Genomic DNA, 20,595 nt, shown 5'->3' with positions numbered 1-20,595 from the left:
AAACATTTAGGGAAATGCATTTTGAAGCAGTGCCATAGCAACAAATTTCTAGTTTCTCATGCAGGAGTCACTGTTTCTTCCAGATCACAAAACGCTGCAAGGCACACTTGGGAAACAAGGCCACTTTTCTGAATAACGAATAGATTCGAATTCCAGAAAGACTCAAAGGGAAGGCCTTCAGGTCTCTCCTAGGACCATGGAAGGGGTGTGAGGAACGAGCCCAGATGCTGAGTTAGGCAGGAATCACAGAGATCAGGGCAGGACACTTTGGGCAGGCTCATCACCCCTGCCTGCTCCCAAGCACCAAGCTCCCCCAGTGGACCCCATGCCTAATTTGTCTTTTACACATCTCTCTCTGTTTGCCCTTATTTAAAAACCTGCCTCACATGCTCTTTCTCCAATTAAAAACTCAAATTTATCTCACTTTCCTTCATTTACACATTATTTCTCTGTTCAGTGTTCACTTTCTGTACAGCTAATTTTTTTTTTCTGTATAGCTAATTAATCCCACCTCCCTGCTTTTTCCAATGGTCTCCTCTCAGAGGTGCACTGGCCTTGATGATAACTATAGCATTATAAAGTACGCAACTCGGCTGCATAATTGGGCTTTCTGCAGACCAAAGTGCATTTCCTGAAGTTTAGGATGTTTCTTTCTATAAATTAGAAAGCACATTAACGGCTGGCGCTGTGGCTTAACAAGCTAATCCTCCGCCTTGCAGCGCCGGCACACCGGGTTCTAGTCCCGGTTGGGGCACCGGATTCTATCCCGGTTGCCCCTCTTCCAGGCCAGCTCTCTGCTATAGCCCTGGAAGGCAGTGGAGGATGGCCCAAGTCCTTGGGCCCTGCACCTGCATGGGAGACCAGGAGAAGCACCTGGCTCCTGGCTTTGGATCAGCGCGATGCGCCGGCCGCAGCGGCCATTGGAGGGTGAATCAACAGCAAAAAATAAGACCTTTCTCTCTGTCTCTCACTATCCACTCTGCCTGTCAAAAAAAAAAAAAAAAAAAAAAAAAAAAAGAAAGCACATTAACTAGGTCTTTGTGATCTGGCACCAGTTTTTCACATTTCTCTGCTTCCTACAGTAACTATATCGTCACATCCAGTGGGCTCCCCATAGCATCTTCCCCATGTAGGTACTCAGACAATGACATGAATGCCTATTTTGGGTCCCCATGAACAGTAACTTAGTCATAAGTAGGGACTAGAATCAAGGCTCCCAAAGATTACTCATGGAATGACTCAGTAAATATGTGCTGAGCAAAGATCATAAAATGTTGGAGCTTGGGCCTCACTTTTCAGAAGTGATAAGCCAGGCTCAAGGAGAGAATTTGGATTGTTTTTGATGAATGGCCAATATTACAAACCTTTTTCTGATGTGTTCTGTTGTAGATTTAGCGGGTCCTCCGAGGCACGTGGGTCAGGCAGGAGGGAAGGGGGTCTGTGAGAAGGCTGGCTCCCATTCTGCTCTAACACAGCTTCCAGCTGAGCCATTTCCTCCTGGAGTTTTAGAAGGTTATCTTGCATGGTGTCCCTCTGCTGCAAAAATGAGAAATATCACCAAGAAAATTACATTTTAAGAAACTTGCCATTCAGTGAAAATAAGCCACACCAATTAATTTTACCCCGAAAATTGAAACTATCTAGTATGGGATTAAGAGTTCTAGCTGAACACGTTTTAATCTAACCATATTCATATAGTTAATACCCATGAAATTATTTCAGAATGATGTTAAAAGGTGAAAAAAATCCTCAAACATCCCAGTAGAACTGCTTTATTGTGATGTCATTTTAAAATTGGTTATTTTCTTTGAAAGCTAGGGAGTAAAAAAAAAATAATTAACATACTTAAGCAATATTTTAAAAAGAGATTTATTTATTTATTTATTTATTTATTTTTGACAGGCAGAGTGGACAGTGAGAGAGAGACAGAGAGAAAGGTCTTCCTTTTTGCCTTTGGTTCATCCTCCAATGGCCGCCGCGGTAGGCGCGCTGCGGCCGGCGCACCGTGCTGATCCAATGGCAGGAGCCAGGTGCTTCTCCTGGTCTCCCATGGGGTGCAGGGCCCAAGGACTTGGGCCATCCTCCACTGCACTCCCTGGCCACAGCAGAGAGCTGGCCTGGAAGAGGGGCAACCGGGACAGAATCCGGTGCCCCGACCGGGACTAGAACCCGGTGTGCCGGCGCCTCAAGGCGGAGGATTAGCCTGTTAAGCCACGGCACCGGCCAAAAAGAGATTTATTTATTTGAGAGGTAGAGTAACAGACAGAGGGAGACAGAGAGAAAAGTCTTCCATTCACTAGTTTGTTCCCCAAATGGCTGCAACAGCTGGAGCTGGGCCGATCCAATGCCAGGAGCCAGGAGTCCAGGTCTGCCATGCGGGTGCAGGAGCCCAAGTATTTGGACCATCTTCTACTGCTTTCCCAGGCCATAGCAGAGTTAGATTGGAAGAGGAGCAGCTGGGTTTCCAAATGGCACACATATTGGATACTGGTGCTGCAGACAGAGGGTTAGCCTTCTATGCCACAGTGCCAGCCCCCTTAAACACACATATTGATATTTAAAATTAGCCTGGGGACAAGCATTTGTCCTAGACATCATGGGATGGGATATCTACATCCTATATTGGAGTGCTTGTGTGCAGAGTCCTCACTCCTGATCCAGCTTCCTATCAATGTGCACTCTGGGAGATAGCAGGTGATAGCTCATGTAGCTAGGTTGCTGCCACTTATGTGGGACACCTGGATCGAGTGCCCAGCTCCCGACTTCAGCTTGACAAAGGCCTGGACATTTGCAAAGATTATATTTTACACAGGTGATGTGTCAAAGATTTGGTATTATAAGACTCAAGATATTTATGGTAGTCTATATAAAAATTTGTGAATTTTAGACTGCTATAATATTGAAAAAAGTCTCCTTCCTATGGTATTTTATTAAAAAACTATTAGTAGGGGCCAGCACTGTGGTACAGTGGGTTCAAGTCCTGGCCTTCAGTGCCAGCATCCCATATGGGCACTAGTTCAAGTCCCGGCTGCTCCACTTCTGATCCAGCTCTCTGCTATGGTCTAGGAAAGCAGTAGAAGATGACCCAAGTGCCTGGGCCCCTGCACCCACATGGGAGACTCAGAAGAAGCTCCTGGCTCCTGACTTTGGATCAGCTCAGCTCTGACCATTGTGGCCATTTGGGGAATGAACCAGCAGATGTAAGACCTTTCTCTCTCTCTGGCTCTACCTCTCTATGTATCTCTGTCTTTCAAATAAATAAAATAAATCTGGAAAAAAAAAAAAAGCTATCAGTTATCCTGCCCAGATTGAGGACTCTGCATTTTCTGGGATTCTTTGAACCTTCAGTTTCTAAAAGAAAAGGCAATGAACAAATTCAATTAGTTGTTCAGTCCATTTAACAACTGTTTACTGTCCTGGTGCTGTGGACAGCCTTCATGGTGCTGCCATTCTAGACAGGGACAGAACACCTAGAGATCATTAGAGAGAAGGACCTGTTCGAGGGAAGGACCCAACTGAAAGAGCTTTAAGAAAGCCTGTAATAACAGTTACTGCCTTTAGTTCAAGATAACGGGTTCTTTTTGCTAATGGGGTTCCTATTACTTAGTGTTTCATTTCAAGAGGTCTGCCAAGTTTAATGTATTTCATATTTAAAAAAATTAGGTACATAGGTACATACATTTCTTTATCATTTTTACAAGGAACACCAGCGGCTGCCAGCAGGCTAGGGGACAGATTGTTTTATTCTCCATTTCTTCTTCTGATCCTTGAAAATGTCTTTGCCCTCTGCTAAAAACAAGCCATCTTCTTCCTCCTGCTACACCGAGTTCATGGTTTTCAGGAGTTTTTATGATCAGAAAATGTATTCCCAGTTTCACAAAGATTTCTACTGCTACCCTGAGACTGCTTTGCAGCCAACATGAATAGCAACGCCATTGCCACCACGTGGTCCTTGTGAGTAGCTGCATCACTGATTAAACCCTAGCCAAGGCCTTGCCTCAGTAAACCTGGAATGAAACCAGACAGAAGTATCTAATCAGTGTTTCAGAAGCCACATGAATATCACTCCTGTGAAAAACACCACTCTAACCTCTGTAGTCATTAAATAGACCAGAACATCAGAAAAAAAATAGTGACAAGAGAATTAATTAGATACTTTCTTTTGGGTTTCCCAAAGGAATTACTTTACAACTTAAAAGACAAATTCCCATGTGGTCAATTTACTAAATACACTAGGGAGAACAACACCAAATAGGTGACCAAGCCTTCTGGATTCTAATTCTGATATGGCTTTTTAATTAGCTCTACTCTTCTATTGTATCCCCACTATCCCACTCTGATCTCACCTTTTAATACAGCTACATTACTGCAGAGGTTCCCTGTAGTGATATACCCCTGCTTAAACAAGTTAAGACTTTCTGAACATGATGTAACTGTTACTCATTACTACGCTGAGACAGTCCAAATTCCTAATCACAGCGCTCTAAAGGTCCTCCATACCTTGATCTTCTCCCTTACTTCTCCCAATATCCCCATATACTCCATTTTCCAACAACACAGGGCAACTTCGTGTTTCCAGGTCATCCCGTTTCTCCGTGTCTTTGCTTCAGTTGCTGCTTTCCTGATTTTCCAACTTAGGAAAATTCCTTTCATCTTTTTTTTTTTTTTAAGGATCTATTTTATTTATTTGAAAGACAGTTAGAGAGAGGTAGAGCCAGAGGGAGAGGTATTCCATCCGCTGGTTCACTCCCCAAATGGCCACAATGGCCGGAGCTGAGACTATCTGAAGCCAGGAGCCAGGAGCTTCTTCCAGGTCTCCCATGTGGGTGCAGGGGCCCAAGCACTTGGGCCACCTTCTACTGCTTTCCCAGGCCATAGCAGAGAGCTGGATCAGAAGTGGAGTAGTAAGGACTTGAACTGGCACCTACATGGGATGCCGGTGCTGCAGGCTGGGGCTTCAACTCACTGTGCCACAGCGCCAGTCCCAGCCTCTCATCTTCCAAGGCCCAGCTCAAATGTCTCCTTTTGAAGTCCCCACCAATAGCCCATCTATGAAGAACACACGATCCCTCACTACTTGGTTTATAGCGCTCACACATCAGTATCCCCAAGTGGACAATCTGACCTCCTACATGGGAGGCATCTTCCCTTAAATCACTTCTGTCTCCCCAAAGTCCAGTAAACAGTAGGTGCTCAGTAAATGTTTAATGCAGAAATGATCCACTGAATCAATTTAATCAGTCTTAGATAAAAAATTACATGTTCTATCTCCCTGTATACGTCTGCTCAGTTCTATATAACCAGAGGGAAAAGATCCCACTTCAGTATTCTGTCCGTCTGTGCTTCTCCGGATTTGTAAGCCTGACATCTGACTTAAGGTTTGGGTAGATGCTTGATAAAAACACCTTGCAAAATGAATCCTTAACAAATAGGCATATTCCTCGGAATAAGATTGGGGATACAAAAAAACAAAGAAATAGCTTCTTGAATGTCAAATATAATACAGTATGGCTAAGACAGATGGGATAAGAAACTGGATCTTAAAATCTTAAAACACATGGGACAGAATTAGGTGACAGGCATATTGACAGAACCCCGAGTCCACATCCAGAAAGGATCACAGGAATTGTAAACAGAGAAAAGGTCCACGTCTTTGCATCAATTTAGTCACCATGGCAATCCTGCAGAAGTGGCAAATACTGGTGACAATTCAGGTACAGAGCAGGTGGTTGTCTCAAAGGTTTCTTCCTGACACTAACAGGCTTCAGGCCTAGGGAGATTTGCTCTATACAGAGAATGGGCAGAAGAGGACAAGCCCTCACTAATTGGAGCCTTCAGGGCAATGCCAAGATTTACAAGAGTACAAAAACTGGAACCAGTGTGATGCTGGTAAAGGCACAGGAAAACTGTCAAATATTAGAGGGGCTGGAGGAGCACAGATTGGCTTAATCTTTCTAAAGCACAGTATAACAATACGCACCAAAGACCAAAAATTCCAAATTCAGGAATTTATACTAAAGAAATAACCAGGGGGCTGGCATTGTGGCGGAACCCATTAAGCCATCACCTGCAGTGCCAGCATGCCATTATGGGCAACGGTTTGAGTCTCGGCTGCTCCACTTCTGATTCAGCCCTCTGTTAATGTACCTGGGAAAGCAGCGGAGGATAGCCCAAGTCCTTAGGCCCCTGCACCCACGCAGGAGACCTGCAGGAGTTCCAGTCCCTGACTTTGGCTTGGCCCAGCCCTGGCCATTGAGGGCATTGTGGAGTGAATCAGTGAATGGAAGATCTCTCTCTCTCTCTCCCCAACTCTCCTTTGGAATAAAACAAATCTTTAAAGAAATAAAATAACTAGGGATATGCACAAATATTTATGTCTATCATATAGCTGTACAGAATAGCAAACTGTGCCTCTTATCCTAAAACTCAACATTTGGCAGTACTCAAATCAATCAAGATACACCCAAAGGATAGAATGCTATGTGACCAATAAAGTCAATGAAGGATTTTAATGATATAGCAAAAGCAAGATTATGATATAAATATGTAGAATATATTATATAAATATTTTTAAAAAGATTTTATTTATTTAAGAGGTAGTTACAGTCAGAGAGAAGGAGAGACAGAAAGAGAAGTATTCCATCTGCTGGCTCACTTCTCAAACTGCCACAATGGCCAGGAGTTTCTTCTGTCTCCTATATGCGTGCAGGGGCCCAAGAACCTGGACCATCTTTTGCTGCTTTCCCAGACCATAGCAGAGAACTGGATCAGAAGTGGAACAGCTGGATCTCAAAGCAGCACCTGTTGGGCATTGCCTAAAATCTCCATTACAATATGGCGCCTGGCAGATGTTCCAGGGGCATGTCTGAGGTAAGATCAGACCACCAGCAGGGATAGGTCCACTTCAGTTCCGGACACGTGGACAGTGCATAATCCCTATACTTTGCTTAAGATGCCCCTGTGCATGGTCCACCCATGCCTGCATGACTTTTTCGCTGATTGGCTCCCTTATTGCGCATGTCTTTCATAAGCTTTATAAGCCTGTACACTTCCTCAATAAAGTAGTTCCTGCTTCGACAGAACTCATGGGTGCTAGTGGTGTGCTTAGTGCTTAACCCATCGACCTTACCTCTCCCATTCGCCTTGTCGGGGAGTGCCTGTGCTGTCCCCGGCTGGTCAGGGGCCAGGCTCAGGCTTAAGACCCCAACAAGCACCCAGATGGGATGTCTGGAGGCTTAGCCTACTATGACACAGCATCAGCCCCCCCTGCTCCACTTCTGATCCAACTCCCTGTTAATGCACCTGAGAAAGCAGTAGAAGATGGTCTGAGTACTTGAGCCCCTGCCACCTGTGTGGGAGACTCTGCTGGAATTCCAGGCTCCTGACTTCAGTCTGACACAGCCCTAGCCTTTGCAGTCATTTGGGGAGTGAACTAGCTAGGAGATGGAAGGTCTCGCTTTCTCTGTCTTTCTTTCTCTCTATAACTCTCCCTCTCAAATAACTAAATCTTTCTTTAAAAAAAATTTTATTTATTTACTTAGAGGCAGAGTTACAAAGAGAGGAAGAGACCTGCTGGTTCATTCCCTAAATGGCCCCAATGGCCGGAGCTGGGCAGATCAGAAGCCAGGAGCTTGGAGACTCTTCCAGGCCTCCCATATGGGTGAAGGGGCACAAGCACTTGGGGCATTTTTCACTGCTTTCCCAGGTATATTATCAGGGAGCTGGATCGGAAGTAGAGCAGCAGGGACTTGAACTGGTGCCCATATGGGATGCTGGCACCACAGGAGGATGCTTAACCTACACCATAGCACCAGCCCCTCAAACAAATAAATCTTAAAAACAAAACAAAACTCTCTCTGTAAGCCTTTCAAATAAGTAAGTATATATTTATTTTATAAATAAATTTAAAAATTTATTTATTATTTGAAAGGAAGACTTACAGAGAGAGAGGTCTTTCATCCACTGGTTCACCCTCCAAATGGCCTCAACGGCTGGAGCTGGGCTGATCCAAACCCAGGAGCCAGGAGCTTCCCCCGGGTCTCCCATGTGGATGTAGAGACCCAAGCACCTGGGCCATCTTCCACTGCTTCCCCAGGCCATAAGCAGAGAGCTGGATCAGAAAAGGAGCAGCCAGGACTTGAGTCAGCGTCCATACAGGATGCCAACACCGCAAGTGGAGGCTTAACCTACAGTGCCACAGTGCCAGACCCAGTCAAATAAATCTTTTTTGTTTTTTTGACAGGCAGAGTGGACAGTGAGAGAGAGAGAGAGAGACAGAGAGAAAGGTCTTCCTTTGCCGTTGGTTCACCCTCCAATGGCCGCTGCAGTCGGTGCGCTGCGGCCGGCGCACTGCGCTGATCCGATGGCAGGAGCCAGGTGCTTCTCCTGGTCTCCCATGGGGTGCAGGGCCCAAGCACTTGGGCCATCCTCCACTGCCTTCCCGGGCCATAGCAGAGAGCTGGCCTGGAAGAGGGGCAACCAGGACAGAATCCGGCGCCCCAACCGGGACTAGAACCTGGTGTGCCGGCGCCGCAAGGCGGAGGATTAGCCTGTTGAGCCACGGTGCTGGCCTCAAATAAATCTTAAAAGAAATAAAAGAAACAGGGCCAGCATTGTGGCACAGTAGGCTAAGCTGCCCCTAAGACACCAGCATCCCATATTGGAGTCCTAGCTATTTTGCTTCTCAACCAGCTTCCTGTTAACGTGTCTAGGAAGGCACAGAAGTTGGCCCAAGTACTTGGGTCCCTGTTGTCATGTGGAAGACCAGGATGGAGTTTCTGGCTTTGGTCTGGCCCAGACCTGGCTGTCGTGTGGCTATTTGGGGAATGAACCTGAAGATGGACAATCTCTCTCTGTCACTTTGCGTTTCAAATAAGTAAATAAGTAAAATGGTCTCTAATAGGAAGAAAACCCTGTAGGTTTCAATTTGGTACCAAGACTAAGCACATTCCTCTTTTAACACAACAGCACTTTTAGATGTGTTTTGTTATAGGACGAATGGGTTTTGAAGGTTTAGTTCATTAAATAAATAAATTCAGTATTTAGTATTCGCTATTAATACAGAGGGATGAGGTCAACAAACGTTAGGACGTGGGACACACAGCACTTAATGCAACGGACACCAAACATGCTTCTTACCTGAGTGGTTAAGATTTCGCTCTGAGAGGACAGCCCTGAGTGGACTCCAGACAGACTTGCTTCACTCTCACACCCAGATGCTGCTGCACCTTTAAAGACAATAAACAGGCTCAGATGTAAAAACACCACTAACACTGCAACTTGCTATGTCTGTTTCCTCCCACTGGCAGGGCAGGTTGCACTGTCATGTCACACAAAATGACTGAACTCCTTTCTCTGGGAGACTGCGATTCCGTCTCCGAAGTCCTAACACAGAAAGCCAGAAGCAAGTCTGCCAACAATTAGGATTTTAAATCTCCATCAGAAAAGACACATTTGACTTGTAAGGAAGAGCACCTTTGGGGGAACATATTTCAGATTTAGGAAGCAATTATTTTAACTGTACTTGCAAACTTGTAAAATGTGTTCCCCAAAAGGTGTAAACAATTAGGTCATTTCTATAAAACAGACCAGGGCAAACACAAAAACCTGCTTCCGATACCTAAGTTTGCATCCACATTCTGTCCTTGGAGATTATCTTCATCATCTGAAGGCAATTCCTTGTCACTCGTATCTTGCTGGCTTTCAGACTGTTGTCTCATTTGTTTGGAAGGAGAATCAAACATCAAGAAGGGATCCTGGGAGTTTGTATTTTCATTCAAGTCTTCCACTGCACTGCACTGGGAAGAAAACAAGCTACCGGAACATTCTGATCCTTGGCTGGGGTGATGCTCCTGGGATGCCTTTGACAGTATCACCTCGTTATCAGAGTCGTTTGAGCTATTTTTCAATGACACTAAGTTCTCCTCTGTTTTCTCAGATACACACTCTGTGGCAACAGCACTACGCCTAGTAGATTGGGATGGTCTATCAGTTACTTTACCAAACAGTAACTGTTGGAAGCAGATAAGCTCTTCATCCTCACTAGGTATATGCTCTTCTGAGGACTCTAATTTCCTAGCTTCTCTTTGGTGACTCTGAGCCAAACATGCATGGCCTGAAGGGCTAGGGGTTCTACTGCACTCTCCCCTCTGAACACTTTTACTAAACACAGCAGATCTTTCCTTAATGCCGCTCTCAGCAAAGCTGGTATTTTCATTTATTTCATAAATATCTAACAGGTCATCAGGTGTCTCAGAACAAATCTGAGAAGCATGCCTACCTCCCATAGACTGCTCTTGGCTATCAGGAACCAGATACGAAGAGAAATCTCTATTCACAGCCTGAACTACTCCTTCGTTTTCTCCTTGCCTTTGTAGTTTGGGAAGTTCAGAATTACTTATAGGAAGGCTTTGCTCAGAGACTTCAGGCTGCAGAAGACCTATTCTCAGCACAGCATTTAACTCAGGTGCTCTGCTTCTGCCTGGTTGTGCTTGCATGTTTTCACCACTGGATCCTACTTCATTCACACTGGAGCATACTTCGTTAGCACTAGAGCCCCCTTCATTAATACTGCTTGAGCTGAATCCTTTCAAAGCACTTTCTCTAATGTACTCTTGGCTAATTGTGCTCACTGTGCTTTGAATGATGCTCTCGCTTCCCACTGCTCTTTCAGATGACACGGAATGCTCCTCAGACCTTTCCCCTGATAGGTGTACCTGGCGTGTGGCTTTAACAGATGGCTTGATGGGAGAAATTGGTGGCATATGATATGGGTTTTGTGACATCCCATGTTTACTTACAGCAATGAGCTCAGTTTCACTGCCTTTGGACTGAGATGACAGACAAAGCCTAGAGATCTCTTTAGTGCTCCATTTGGCACAATCACCTGCCTTTTCTTTCTGACACACCACAGGAAAGCCCACAGTGCTATCAGCTGTCTGGACATGACTGATTTTCCACTCTTCCTTTCTCTGACTTTCTTCTTTTTGTTCACGTTCAAGAGTGACTTCTGGACTTTGTTTCCTTGAGGAGTTGGAGCGGGTACAGACTGCTGCACATTCCTTTTCTGGATCTCCTGGTTTTGAACACAGAGCAAATGAACGACGCTTTGAACCCATGAATGTATTCTGTAAATACTGAGTATCAAACTCACTCTCTTCCATTTCTACGCTTGTCTCTTGGTCAACTTCACTTCTCAGTGGATCCTTACAGTTGTCTGGGTCATTTCCAGTATCTTTCAAACAATCATGGCTAAGTTCCTTGGGATTTCCAATTGTTGTGCTCTCACTCACATGTCCATTTGCTGCTGTTTTTGCCTTCCCAAGGGTGTTAGCGCCCAGTAATGAGATGCTGTCCTGGGTACCATATTCAGTATCAGGTACCAGTGAAATACTGGTACTCTCCGCAGACCTTTCAGTTTGCAAGCCCCTTTCTCCACATAACAGGAGATCTTTGGGGTCTATGGCACTGTTAGGCACTTGAACTGTGTCTAGGTTCTCTTCTATTTCCCTTCTTTGAAGGCTAGGATCGACAGATTCTTGAAGTTTATTAGAACTTGAACAGTTTGTAAAAACACCAGGTATGTTTGTTAATTTGACTTCTGGGAAAACATCACTGGCGTGTCTTTTACTTATTTGTTCACTTGGCTTGTTCTTCCTAGCTCCAGTTGGAGGTTCTGTATCTTCTATGACTTGAGCCTGTCTGCTGTGACTGACTGGTATTTGGTCAAAATTCATTTCTTCACTGCTAGTACAACTATCAATTTGTAGTTCAGCATGATTAGGTGGGCTCGGTTTCTTATTGACTACTAGTTCAAGTGCATGAACACGCCTGGTAGAGGACTTCCTCCTCAGCCTATTCTTCTTGGGTTTTTTTGAATTATGGACATTTAATTCTAGTTCCATATTGCTTATACTGCTGCTTATAGGTTCAACTTTAGTTCTGAAGGAAGAGTCTTTTTCTAGGGATTCTGTTGGGTTAGCATTTGTCTCTTTCTGAATATAGTCACCTTCTGTTTCATTCTCATTACCACAATTAGTAATATTCATCACCTGATCACTGTCCACCGTTTGATCAGTTCCCTGATTTATCTGTGCAGTAGTTTTTGGAACAACTGCCAAATCTACCTTCTTGATAAAATCTTCAGGTTGAAGGCCTGAAGAAGTTCTTCTTTTACGCTTTAATTTATTTGCGGGGGGACATGGTACCAGTGGTTCCGCAGCAAATGCTCCTATAGTTAGATCTTCAGTTATGTGGCTCAAGTTAGGGAGGCTTGTCTTCCTGTGGTAGGTTTTCCCAAATATTTTATCTTTGATATTATCCTCTACTGGTTTGGAATGGACTCTTTTGCTTTCACATATTAAAGCATTATGGGAATCACTGGCCAGTAAGTCTATTTTCTCTGTAGAACCAGAATATCCATCTACCTCCTTTGGGACTTCTAATGCACCAGCCACTTTGGCATTTGATTCAGACCGCCGGTCAAGTGAGTCATCAGGAGTTAACATGTCATTACTTCTGGAGAACCACTCGTTAACTTTCCGAATGCTGCTATTTACTGTTATCCAAGAAACATCTTGGTTATCTCCAGAGGTCTCAGGGCATGGAGATTTCTGCTTATCCTGTTGTTTTCTCCCATACAGGCAGTCAACATTCAGAACTACCTTTTTCTCTGTGCTGGGAGTCTGCCTATCATGACATGTTTCCTTACTTTCAGCCCATCTGCTCTGTTGGCTTCTTGCTAAGCCAGGCTGTTTGCTCTTATTACAGAATTCAGCCTTTTCTGCATTCACTCTGTCTTTAGTGAGTAATAAACTGCTGTTCTCATGCTGTAATGAGCTGGCATGCGTATCTGTGCCACACGGCTCCACATGCAAGTTTGAAAAAGAAATACCCTGATACATTTCTGGATGCCTCTCAGTTGCATGCTTCTTAACAGTGGTCACATCTTTATTACTGGATTGATGAGGTTCAATATTTGTTATGTCCTTCTCAGAAAACACACAAGCAGCTGAAAATACAAAACAAACAAACAAACAAATAAATAAAAACAAGGTACTTAAAAAATGAACAATCATGAAAAAATACATACTTAACTTGGGGGTAATAAGGCAATGGGCTATTTTTAGAGAAACTAACCTTATTAACTACCAGATATATACAGATGTAGTTCTTACTTTTTCATGTTATCCCTATTTACCTGGATTCTCATTATTTTCCCACAAGATAATTAAAATGTCAACATCAGAATTTTTCCTATCCCTAAATCATACTTTTTAATTCTCTAACTGCTAAGAGTGAATTAAAAACAGACTATTTGGTCATCAGTCTTTTGTTCTGGCTACAACTTATATTCCCTATATTTAAAAACCAGTAGCAGGGGCTGGTATTGTGGTATAGCTGGTTAAGCTGCCACCTATGATACCGGCATCCCATATGGGTGCTGGTTCAAATTTCAGCTATACTACTTCTGATCCAGCTCCCTACTAATGCCTGGGAAAGCAGGGGAAGATGGTCCACGTACTTGGGCTCCTGCACCCATTTTGGAGACCTGGAAGAAGCTGCTGGCTCTTGGCTTTGGCCTGGTTCAGCCCTGGCTGTTATGCCCATTTAGGGAATGAACCAGTGGATGGTTCTTTATATCTCCTTCTCTCTCTTTCAAATAAATACACAAATCTTTTTAATAAAAAATGAAAATGTTGGCCGGCGCCGTGGCTTAACAGGCTAATCCTCCGCCTTGCGGCGCCGGCACACCGGGTTCTAGTCCCGGTTGGGGCGCTGGATTCTATCCTGGTTGCCCCTCTTCCAGGCCAGCTCTCTGCTATGGCCCGGGAACGCAGTGGAGGATGGTCCAAGTGCTTGGGCCCTGCACCCGCATGGGAGACCAGGAGAAGCACCTGGCTCCTGGCTTTGGATCAGCGCGATGCGCCGGCCGCAGCGGCCATTGGAGGGTGAGCCAACGGCAAAGGGAAGACCTTTCTCTCTGTCTCTCTCTCTCACTGTCCACTCTGCTTGTCAAAAAAAAAAAAAAAAATGTTGTGGCACAGCAGGTTAAGCAGTTACTTGTGAAGCCAGCATTCCACACTGGTCCACTAGTTTGAGTTCTGGCTACTCTGCTTTTGATCCGGCCCCCTACTAATGTGCCTGAGAAAGCAGGGAGTAACTGTGACTCTACCATCCATGTGGGAGACCCAGATGGAGTTCCAGTCTTCTGGCTTTAGCCTGGTCTAGTCCTGGCTGTTGTGGTTATTTGAGAAATGAACCAGCAGATGGAAGATCTCTCCCTTTTCTCTCTGTTACTCTGTCTGTCCTTAAAACACACACACACACCAGGAGGCAAAAGATGAAATACAAATACTTCAATTAAAAGTAAAGGGCAGGGCAGAGCAGTTGTTTGCTCCAGTGGTTAAGCTGCCCATTGGGACACTGCATCCCATATCAGAGTGTCTGGGTTCTAGTCCTGGTTCCACTCCTCATTCTAGCTTCCTGTTAATGAGACACAGCAGGTAACGGCTAAAGTTGTTGGGTTCTTGCAATTCACTTGGGAGACCTGGACTGAATTCCTAGCTTTTACTTTTGCCTTGAGTACCATTGAAGTATATCAGGTTATATCATGACATCTGAGAAAGATCGATATTCTAACTCTGCCAGGAGATGTGAATTATAAACGTCCAAAATGGGCTTCAGAATAATCTAATTACAGAACTGTATCTATCCATTCTCTCTTCAGTATATAACAAGTAGGGAGACTTGACTTTACCCTTTTTTGCAGGATCCAAAGAGGCTTCAGCATTGGCTCCTTGAAGAGTGCTTTGTAAAAATTCTTCGTTTTCCAGACTATATGGAAAAGACAGAAGCCCTAATGAGGAACGTTAGTTATATGCTCACAAAACTCTCAAATCAGCAAGACTGAATATCTTAGCTGCTCCACATGGGCTTGAAGTAAGTCAATCAATCTGATTCAAATTCTGAAATCTGCTCTGTTAGTAACTTCTAATTCTGGTATATGTCTGTGCTGCTAAGGTGAGCGCTCCTTTACTGACTTCTGGTTGAAATCCAATGGTCAAAGCCTTGGGACATACGGTCACAAAAATCAGCAGTTTTTTTTAAAACACACACACACACCAGTAGGCAAAAGATGAAATACAAATACTTCAATTAAAAGTGAAGGGCAGGGCAGGTGTTTAGTGGTTAAGCTGCCTATTGCTTTATGGATATGCATATCACAGCCAGAATGCAGATGGCCAAAAGATACTTTTTTTTTTCTTTTTCTTTTTTTTGACAGGCAGAGTGGACAGTGAGAGAGAGAGAGAGACAGAGAGAAAGGTCTTCCTTTTCCATTGGTTCACCCCTTAAGTGGCTGCTACGGCCAGTGCGCTGCACTTATCTGAAGCCAGAAGCCAGGTGCTTCCTCCTGGTCTCCCATGGGTGCAGGGCCCAAGCACTTGGGCCATCTTCCACTGCACTCCCGGGCCACAGCAGAGAGCTGGACTGGAAGAGGGGCAACCGGACAGAATCCGGCGCCCCAACCGGGACTAGAACCCGGGGTGCCAGCACCGCAGGCGGAGGATTAGCCTAGTGAGCTGCGGCGCCGGCCCAAAAGATATTTTAAAAAATGCTTAAAAGTGTTATCTCGGGACAATGTCATGGCATTGCGGGTCGAACAGCTGCCTGCGAGGCCAGCATCCCATATGAGCACTGTTTTGAGTGCCGGTTGTTCCACTTCTGATCCAGCTCCCTGTTAACAGGACTGGGAAAACAGCGGAAGCTGGCCTGAATGACTGGGACTCTGCACCCACATGGAGACCTGGAGGGAGTTCCAGGCTCCTGGCGTCAGCCTGGCTCAGTCCCAGCCTCTGTGGCCATTTGGGGAGTGAGTCAGTGAATGGAAGATTGGTCTCCATCTCTTCCTCTGTGCCACTCTGCCTTTCAAATAAATAAATTAATATTTTTTTAAAAAGTTAATCTTATTGAGAAGACAAGAAGAAAGCTATCAAAACAAGGGAGCACTAGGATGGAGCAAACACCACTGATCTTAGACAAGGTCAAGCAATAATTCCTAAAGCAAACAATCTGGCAGGTAATCCAATGGGAGATGGCTTATAGATTATTATATGATTTTTATAGACAAAGTTTGAGAGAGATGTGGAATTAGGAACAGAGGAAAGAAAGAGTTGAAAAGGAGTCCTCTGATATTTTCATCAATCACAATTAGCACTATGAAAATACTTTGGCATATGAGGAACTCAGCCAGAGGACAACCACCTGCTAGAAGCAAGTGTGTGCAGAGTTCTGCTATCTCACCCTTCTGTGGACATTACTAATAAATAGATAAATCATACAAATAAAAAGGGTATTTCTGCAGGCATAAAATGAGGGGATTAAGTTAGATGATTTCTAAAGTTTCTTCCAATCCATGGTTTGAATCTAGAAGAACATCAATCCTTGACAGAAACTAAATATGCAAACACCAGCTTTATAGACTCAGTCTTGTTTTGACTCACCTGTAATAATTCGCCTTATTAACTGCTTCTTCAGAAGAATCAGATCCTAAAAAAATTCCCCCCAAAAAACAAATTAGTAAAAGGTTTTTTGTTGAAAGAGATAAACTTTAAAAAGTACTTGTCGTAAAACAGATATTCATGGGGCCAGTGCTGTGGTGTACCGGGTTAAGCCACCATCTACAGTGTCGGCATCCCATATGGGCGCCGGTTTGAGTCCCAGCCATTCCACTTCTGATCCAGCTCCCTACTAATGTGCCTTGGAAAGCAGCAGCAGATGACCCAAGTGCTTGGGCCCTGTACCCACCTGGGAGACCTGGATGAAGCTCCTGGTTCCTGGCTCCTGCCTGGCCCAGCGCTGGCCATTGTGGCCATTTGGGGAGTGAACTAGTGGATGCAAGGTCTGCCTTTCTCTCTGACTCTCCCCCTTTCTCTGTAATTCTTTCAAATAAATAAGTAAATCTTAAAAAGCAACCACAAACAGACATTCATTCACCCCCACTACATGGCGGACACAATGACAAATATATCAGGCAATACAGAGAAGCTGTTAAAAGCACAGCAACCAAAGCCCACTTTGTAGACTGAAATCACAGCTTTAGCACTTACTACTTTACTACCTTGGCAACATTTCTTACCTCTGCGTGCCTTATTTTTCTCATTTACAAATAAGTTTAGAGGGCTGGTGTTGTGGTACAGCAGGTAAAGCTATAGCCTGTGACACTAGCATCTCTTATGGGTGCCAGTTCAAGTCCTGGCCGCTTCACTTCTGATCCAGCTCCCTAAGGGCCTGGGAAAAGCAGCAGAAAATGGCCCAAGTCCTTGGCCCCTGCTACCCATGTGGGAGACCTGCAAGAAGCTGCTGGCTCCTGGCTCTTGGCTTTGGCTTGGCACAGCTCTGGCTGTTGCAGCCATCTGGGGAGTGAAACAGCAGATGGAAGATCTCTTTCTCTCTCTTCCTCTCTATATCTCTGACTTTCAAACAAATAAATATTTTTTAAAAAGTATAATAATAACAACCTAAGAGGTTTGATATACATCTTAAATAAGTTAAACAAGAACACAACAGTGGGTCTAGCACTGTAGCACAGAGGGTTAAGCCACCACCCAAGACACTGGCATTCCATATGAGTGCAGATCCAACTCCCTGCTAATGCACCTAGTAAAGCCGCAGATGATGGCCCAAGTGCTTGGGTCCCTGTCATCCACATGGGAGACCAGGATGGAGTTCCAGGCTCCTGGCTTTGGCCTGGCCCAGTCCTGGCCATTGCAGCCATTTGGGCAGTGAACCAGCTCATGGAAAATCTCTTACTCTCTTTCTCTCTCTAACTCTTTCAAAAAATAAAATAGGGGCTGGTGCTGTGGTATAGCAAGTAAAGCCACAGCCTGTGACTCCAGCATCCCATATGGGCAGTGGTTCAAGTTCCAGCTGCTCCACTTCTGATCCAGCTCCCTGCTAATGTGCCTGGGAAAGCAGTAGATGGTCCAAGTACTTAGGCACCTGCCACCCATGTGGAGACCTGCATGAAGTTCCTGGCTGCTGGCTTCAGCCTGGCCAAGCCTTGACCATTGTGCCATCTGGGGAGTGAACTAGTAGTTGGAAGATCTCTCTGTAACTTTGCCTTTCAAATAAATAAAACAAATCTTAAAAAAAAAAAAAGGCACCTAATATACTACAGTTTATCTAGGATTCCTCTAAATGCTGTAGCAACTCACAGGTTCTTTCTTATCTCCATTTCTTCAAAATATATTTACACGCACTTATAACCAGACATCCTTTCTTTTGCCCCCTTTATAAAATAAGGTTCTTCAAAGTGGAAACTGCATTTTTACATTAGTTATAGCTTACTACAGGGCTCATAAAATGATTTTATCTTCAGTTCCCTAAACTCCCTGGCACAGGTATAAATTAAGATCACGTTTTTTGGTAAAACTATTAAGAAAAGCAATCTAGCAACTATTATTCTCAAATCACAAAATCTGAGACCCTTACCCAATTCAATGTAGACAGACTTATTCTGAGGTTGTATCTGATGCGTTGTCCTCAGAGATCTCACAATTCCAAGGTCAGAGACTTGGACACTAAGACTGCTTTCCTGCTAAGTAGTAAAAAATGGTCAACCAGTTGTTCATCAGTTTTTAAGCTTTTTTTCCTGAAAAAACTTGAGGCCATGGATAAAAAAAATTGACCATAAGCAGTTAGCTAAAATTTATGACACTTAGGAAAAATGCCAGGAAAACTACACAAGAAAATGCTTAGATATTGTGTGATTTGGATATTTTCCCCTGTTTATATTTTTCCAAACTATTATTATATATAACTTTGAAGTTTTAAAATAGCATATTTTGAAGCTGATACTTGATATACACTCCTAATCACATCTGATAATAGGGTTGGCGACTAAGAAAAAATAAATTTCTTAAAAAACATAAATGATGTCAAAAAAAAACCCCTAGCATTCCAAAGAACATTTAGGAAAGCAAAGAATATTTAAAAGCCCAACATTACTTTAACAAGCTTTTCTTCTTCCTTTTAGCACTACGTCTACTGAAAAATGCATGTTGGTATCATGAGAACTATTTTTGAAATCTTCATTATTCATTCACATATAAGTAACAACAGAGCAAATCACGGCATTTTCTGTGACAATTATACCTTTCAAGAGGAAGTATTTTTCAAATACTTAAAAACATCAGTGACCTTGTAGTTATTTTAGACAGCATCAGGGGAGACAGAACTCCAAAACAGGGGAGAGCCTCTGCGGTCTCTCTTGACCACGCCAGGCATCCTGACCTTCTTTGAGCTCCTCTCTTACTAATGAGAACACTTGTCCAGTCATTTAATTTACCATCTTCCATTCTTAAGAACTTTTTATATAAATCCACATCCACTAATTTCTAATGCCCAATGAATAGATGTTGCCAGAATAAATGAAAGCAGCTTTTTCTTACCAACGTAGGATTTTTGGGTTCAATCTTTCGAAGCCCTTTGGCACGGTTTCGGTAGCCTATACTTTGAATGATAGAAACTTCCTCCTTTTGATGTTCAGGAGAGTTGTTTTTCTTTTTTGAAAAGTCATAACTGCTTGCAACTGTGAATTACAAAGGAAAACATTATTTTTTTCTAGTTAGGAAAAAATGTTCTTTGTTCTAAGACAATGCACTAAGGTTACTTATAATCTTCTTAAAACAACTTTGGAAATTCTACTCCTAGGAAACGCACACACACACACACACGTCAAAGTTATTTTTAGGCCTTTTTTCCCGCCTCCCCCCACCTCAATGCCAACAAATTTGCCTGTTAAATTCTATTTTACTGAACCCAAGATACCAACAATGTGAGATGTGCTATTATCTTCTGAACCACCAAGACAGAAAATCTAGTAAATTAAACAATGATGCACCACTGATGATAACTTCAGACATGTTAAATGTGAAAATAGTACATCTTAGGGTTGATAAAATAAAGCGCGAGGCACTGATTTACAAAATAAGTTACTGGGACAGGCATTTAGTATAGCAGTTAAGACATGGGTTAAAGCTTCCTGCTGGCCGGCTCCGTGGCTCAATAGGCTAATCCTCCGCCTTGCGGTGCTGGCACACTGGGTTCTAGTCCCGGTCGGGGCACCGGATTCTGTCCCGGTTGCCCCTTTTCCAGGCCAGCTGAGGATGGCCCAAGTCCTTGGGCCCTGTACCCGCCTGGGAGACCAGGAGAAGCACCTGGCTCCTGGCTTCGGATCAGCGCAGCACGCTTGGAGGGTGAACCAATGGCATAAGGAAGACCTTTCTCTCTGTCTCTCTCTCACTGTCCACTCTGCCTGTCCCCCAAAAAAAAAAAAAAAAAAGCTTCCTGCTAATGTTCCTGAGAAAAAAGCAGAGGATGACCCAAGTGCTTGGGCCCTTGCAGACCTGTAGGAAGTTCCCAGGTCCTGGCTTTGGCCTGGCCCAGCCCTGGCCATTGCAGCCATGTGGGGAGTGAGTCAGCAGATGAAAGACCTCTCTGTATGTCCATTTCTCTCTCTGAGATTGTGCGTTACAAATAAAATAAATCTTAAAAAAAAAAAAAAATTCTGGCATTCCATATAGGTATGCTTGT

General features: G+C 43.9%; 1 protein-coding gene across 8 annotated transcripts in view; it reads right to left on the bottom strand.

Annotated features, from left to right (window-relative positions):
* BRCA1 (BRCA1 DNA repair associated) overlaps positions 1–20,595 on the bottom strand; it is a 74,400-nt gene that overhangs the window by 32,316 nt on the left and 21,489 nt on the right. For 2 of the 8 annotated variants that reach the window (XM_062174843.1, XM_062174846.1), the window contains 7 exons: positions 19,452–19,591; positions 18,493–18,598; positions 16,503–16,548; positions 14,759–14,835; positions 9,620–13,009; positions 9,139–9,227; positions 1,365–1,536 (listed from right to left, as the gene is read on the bottom strand). In XM_062174843.1, the coding sequence (XP_062030827.1) occupies positions 1,365–1,536; positions 9,139–9,227; positions 9,620–13,009; positions 14,759–14,835; positions 16,503–16,548; positions 18,493–18,598; positions 19,452–19,591 (4,020 nt within the window). The remainder of the gene's footprint in view (positions 1–1,364; positions 1,537–9,138; positions 9,228–9,619; positions 13,010–14,758; positions 14,836–16,502; positions 16,549–18,492; positions 18,599–19,451; positions 19,592–20,595) is intronic. The other 6 variants (XM_062174844.1, XM_062174847.1, XM_062174848.1 and 3 more) reach the window with 3 other exon arrangements.

The sequence above is a fragment of the Lepus europaeus genome, chromosome 18, assembly GCF_033115175.1.
Source record: "Lepus europaeus isolate LE1 chromosome 18, mLepTim1.pri, whole genome shotgun sequence".
Classification (NCBI taxonomy): Eukaryota; Metazoa; Chordata; class Mammalia; order Lagomorpha; family Leporidae; genus Lepus; species Lepus europaeus.
This window is presented reverse-complemented; position numbering and strand designations above follow the sequence as displayed.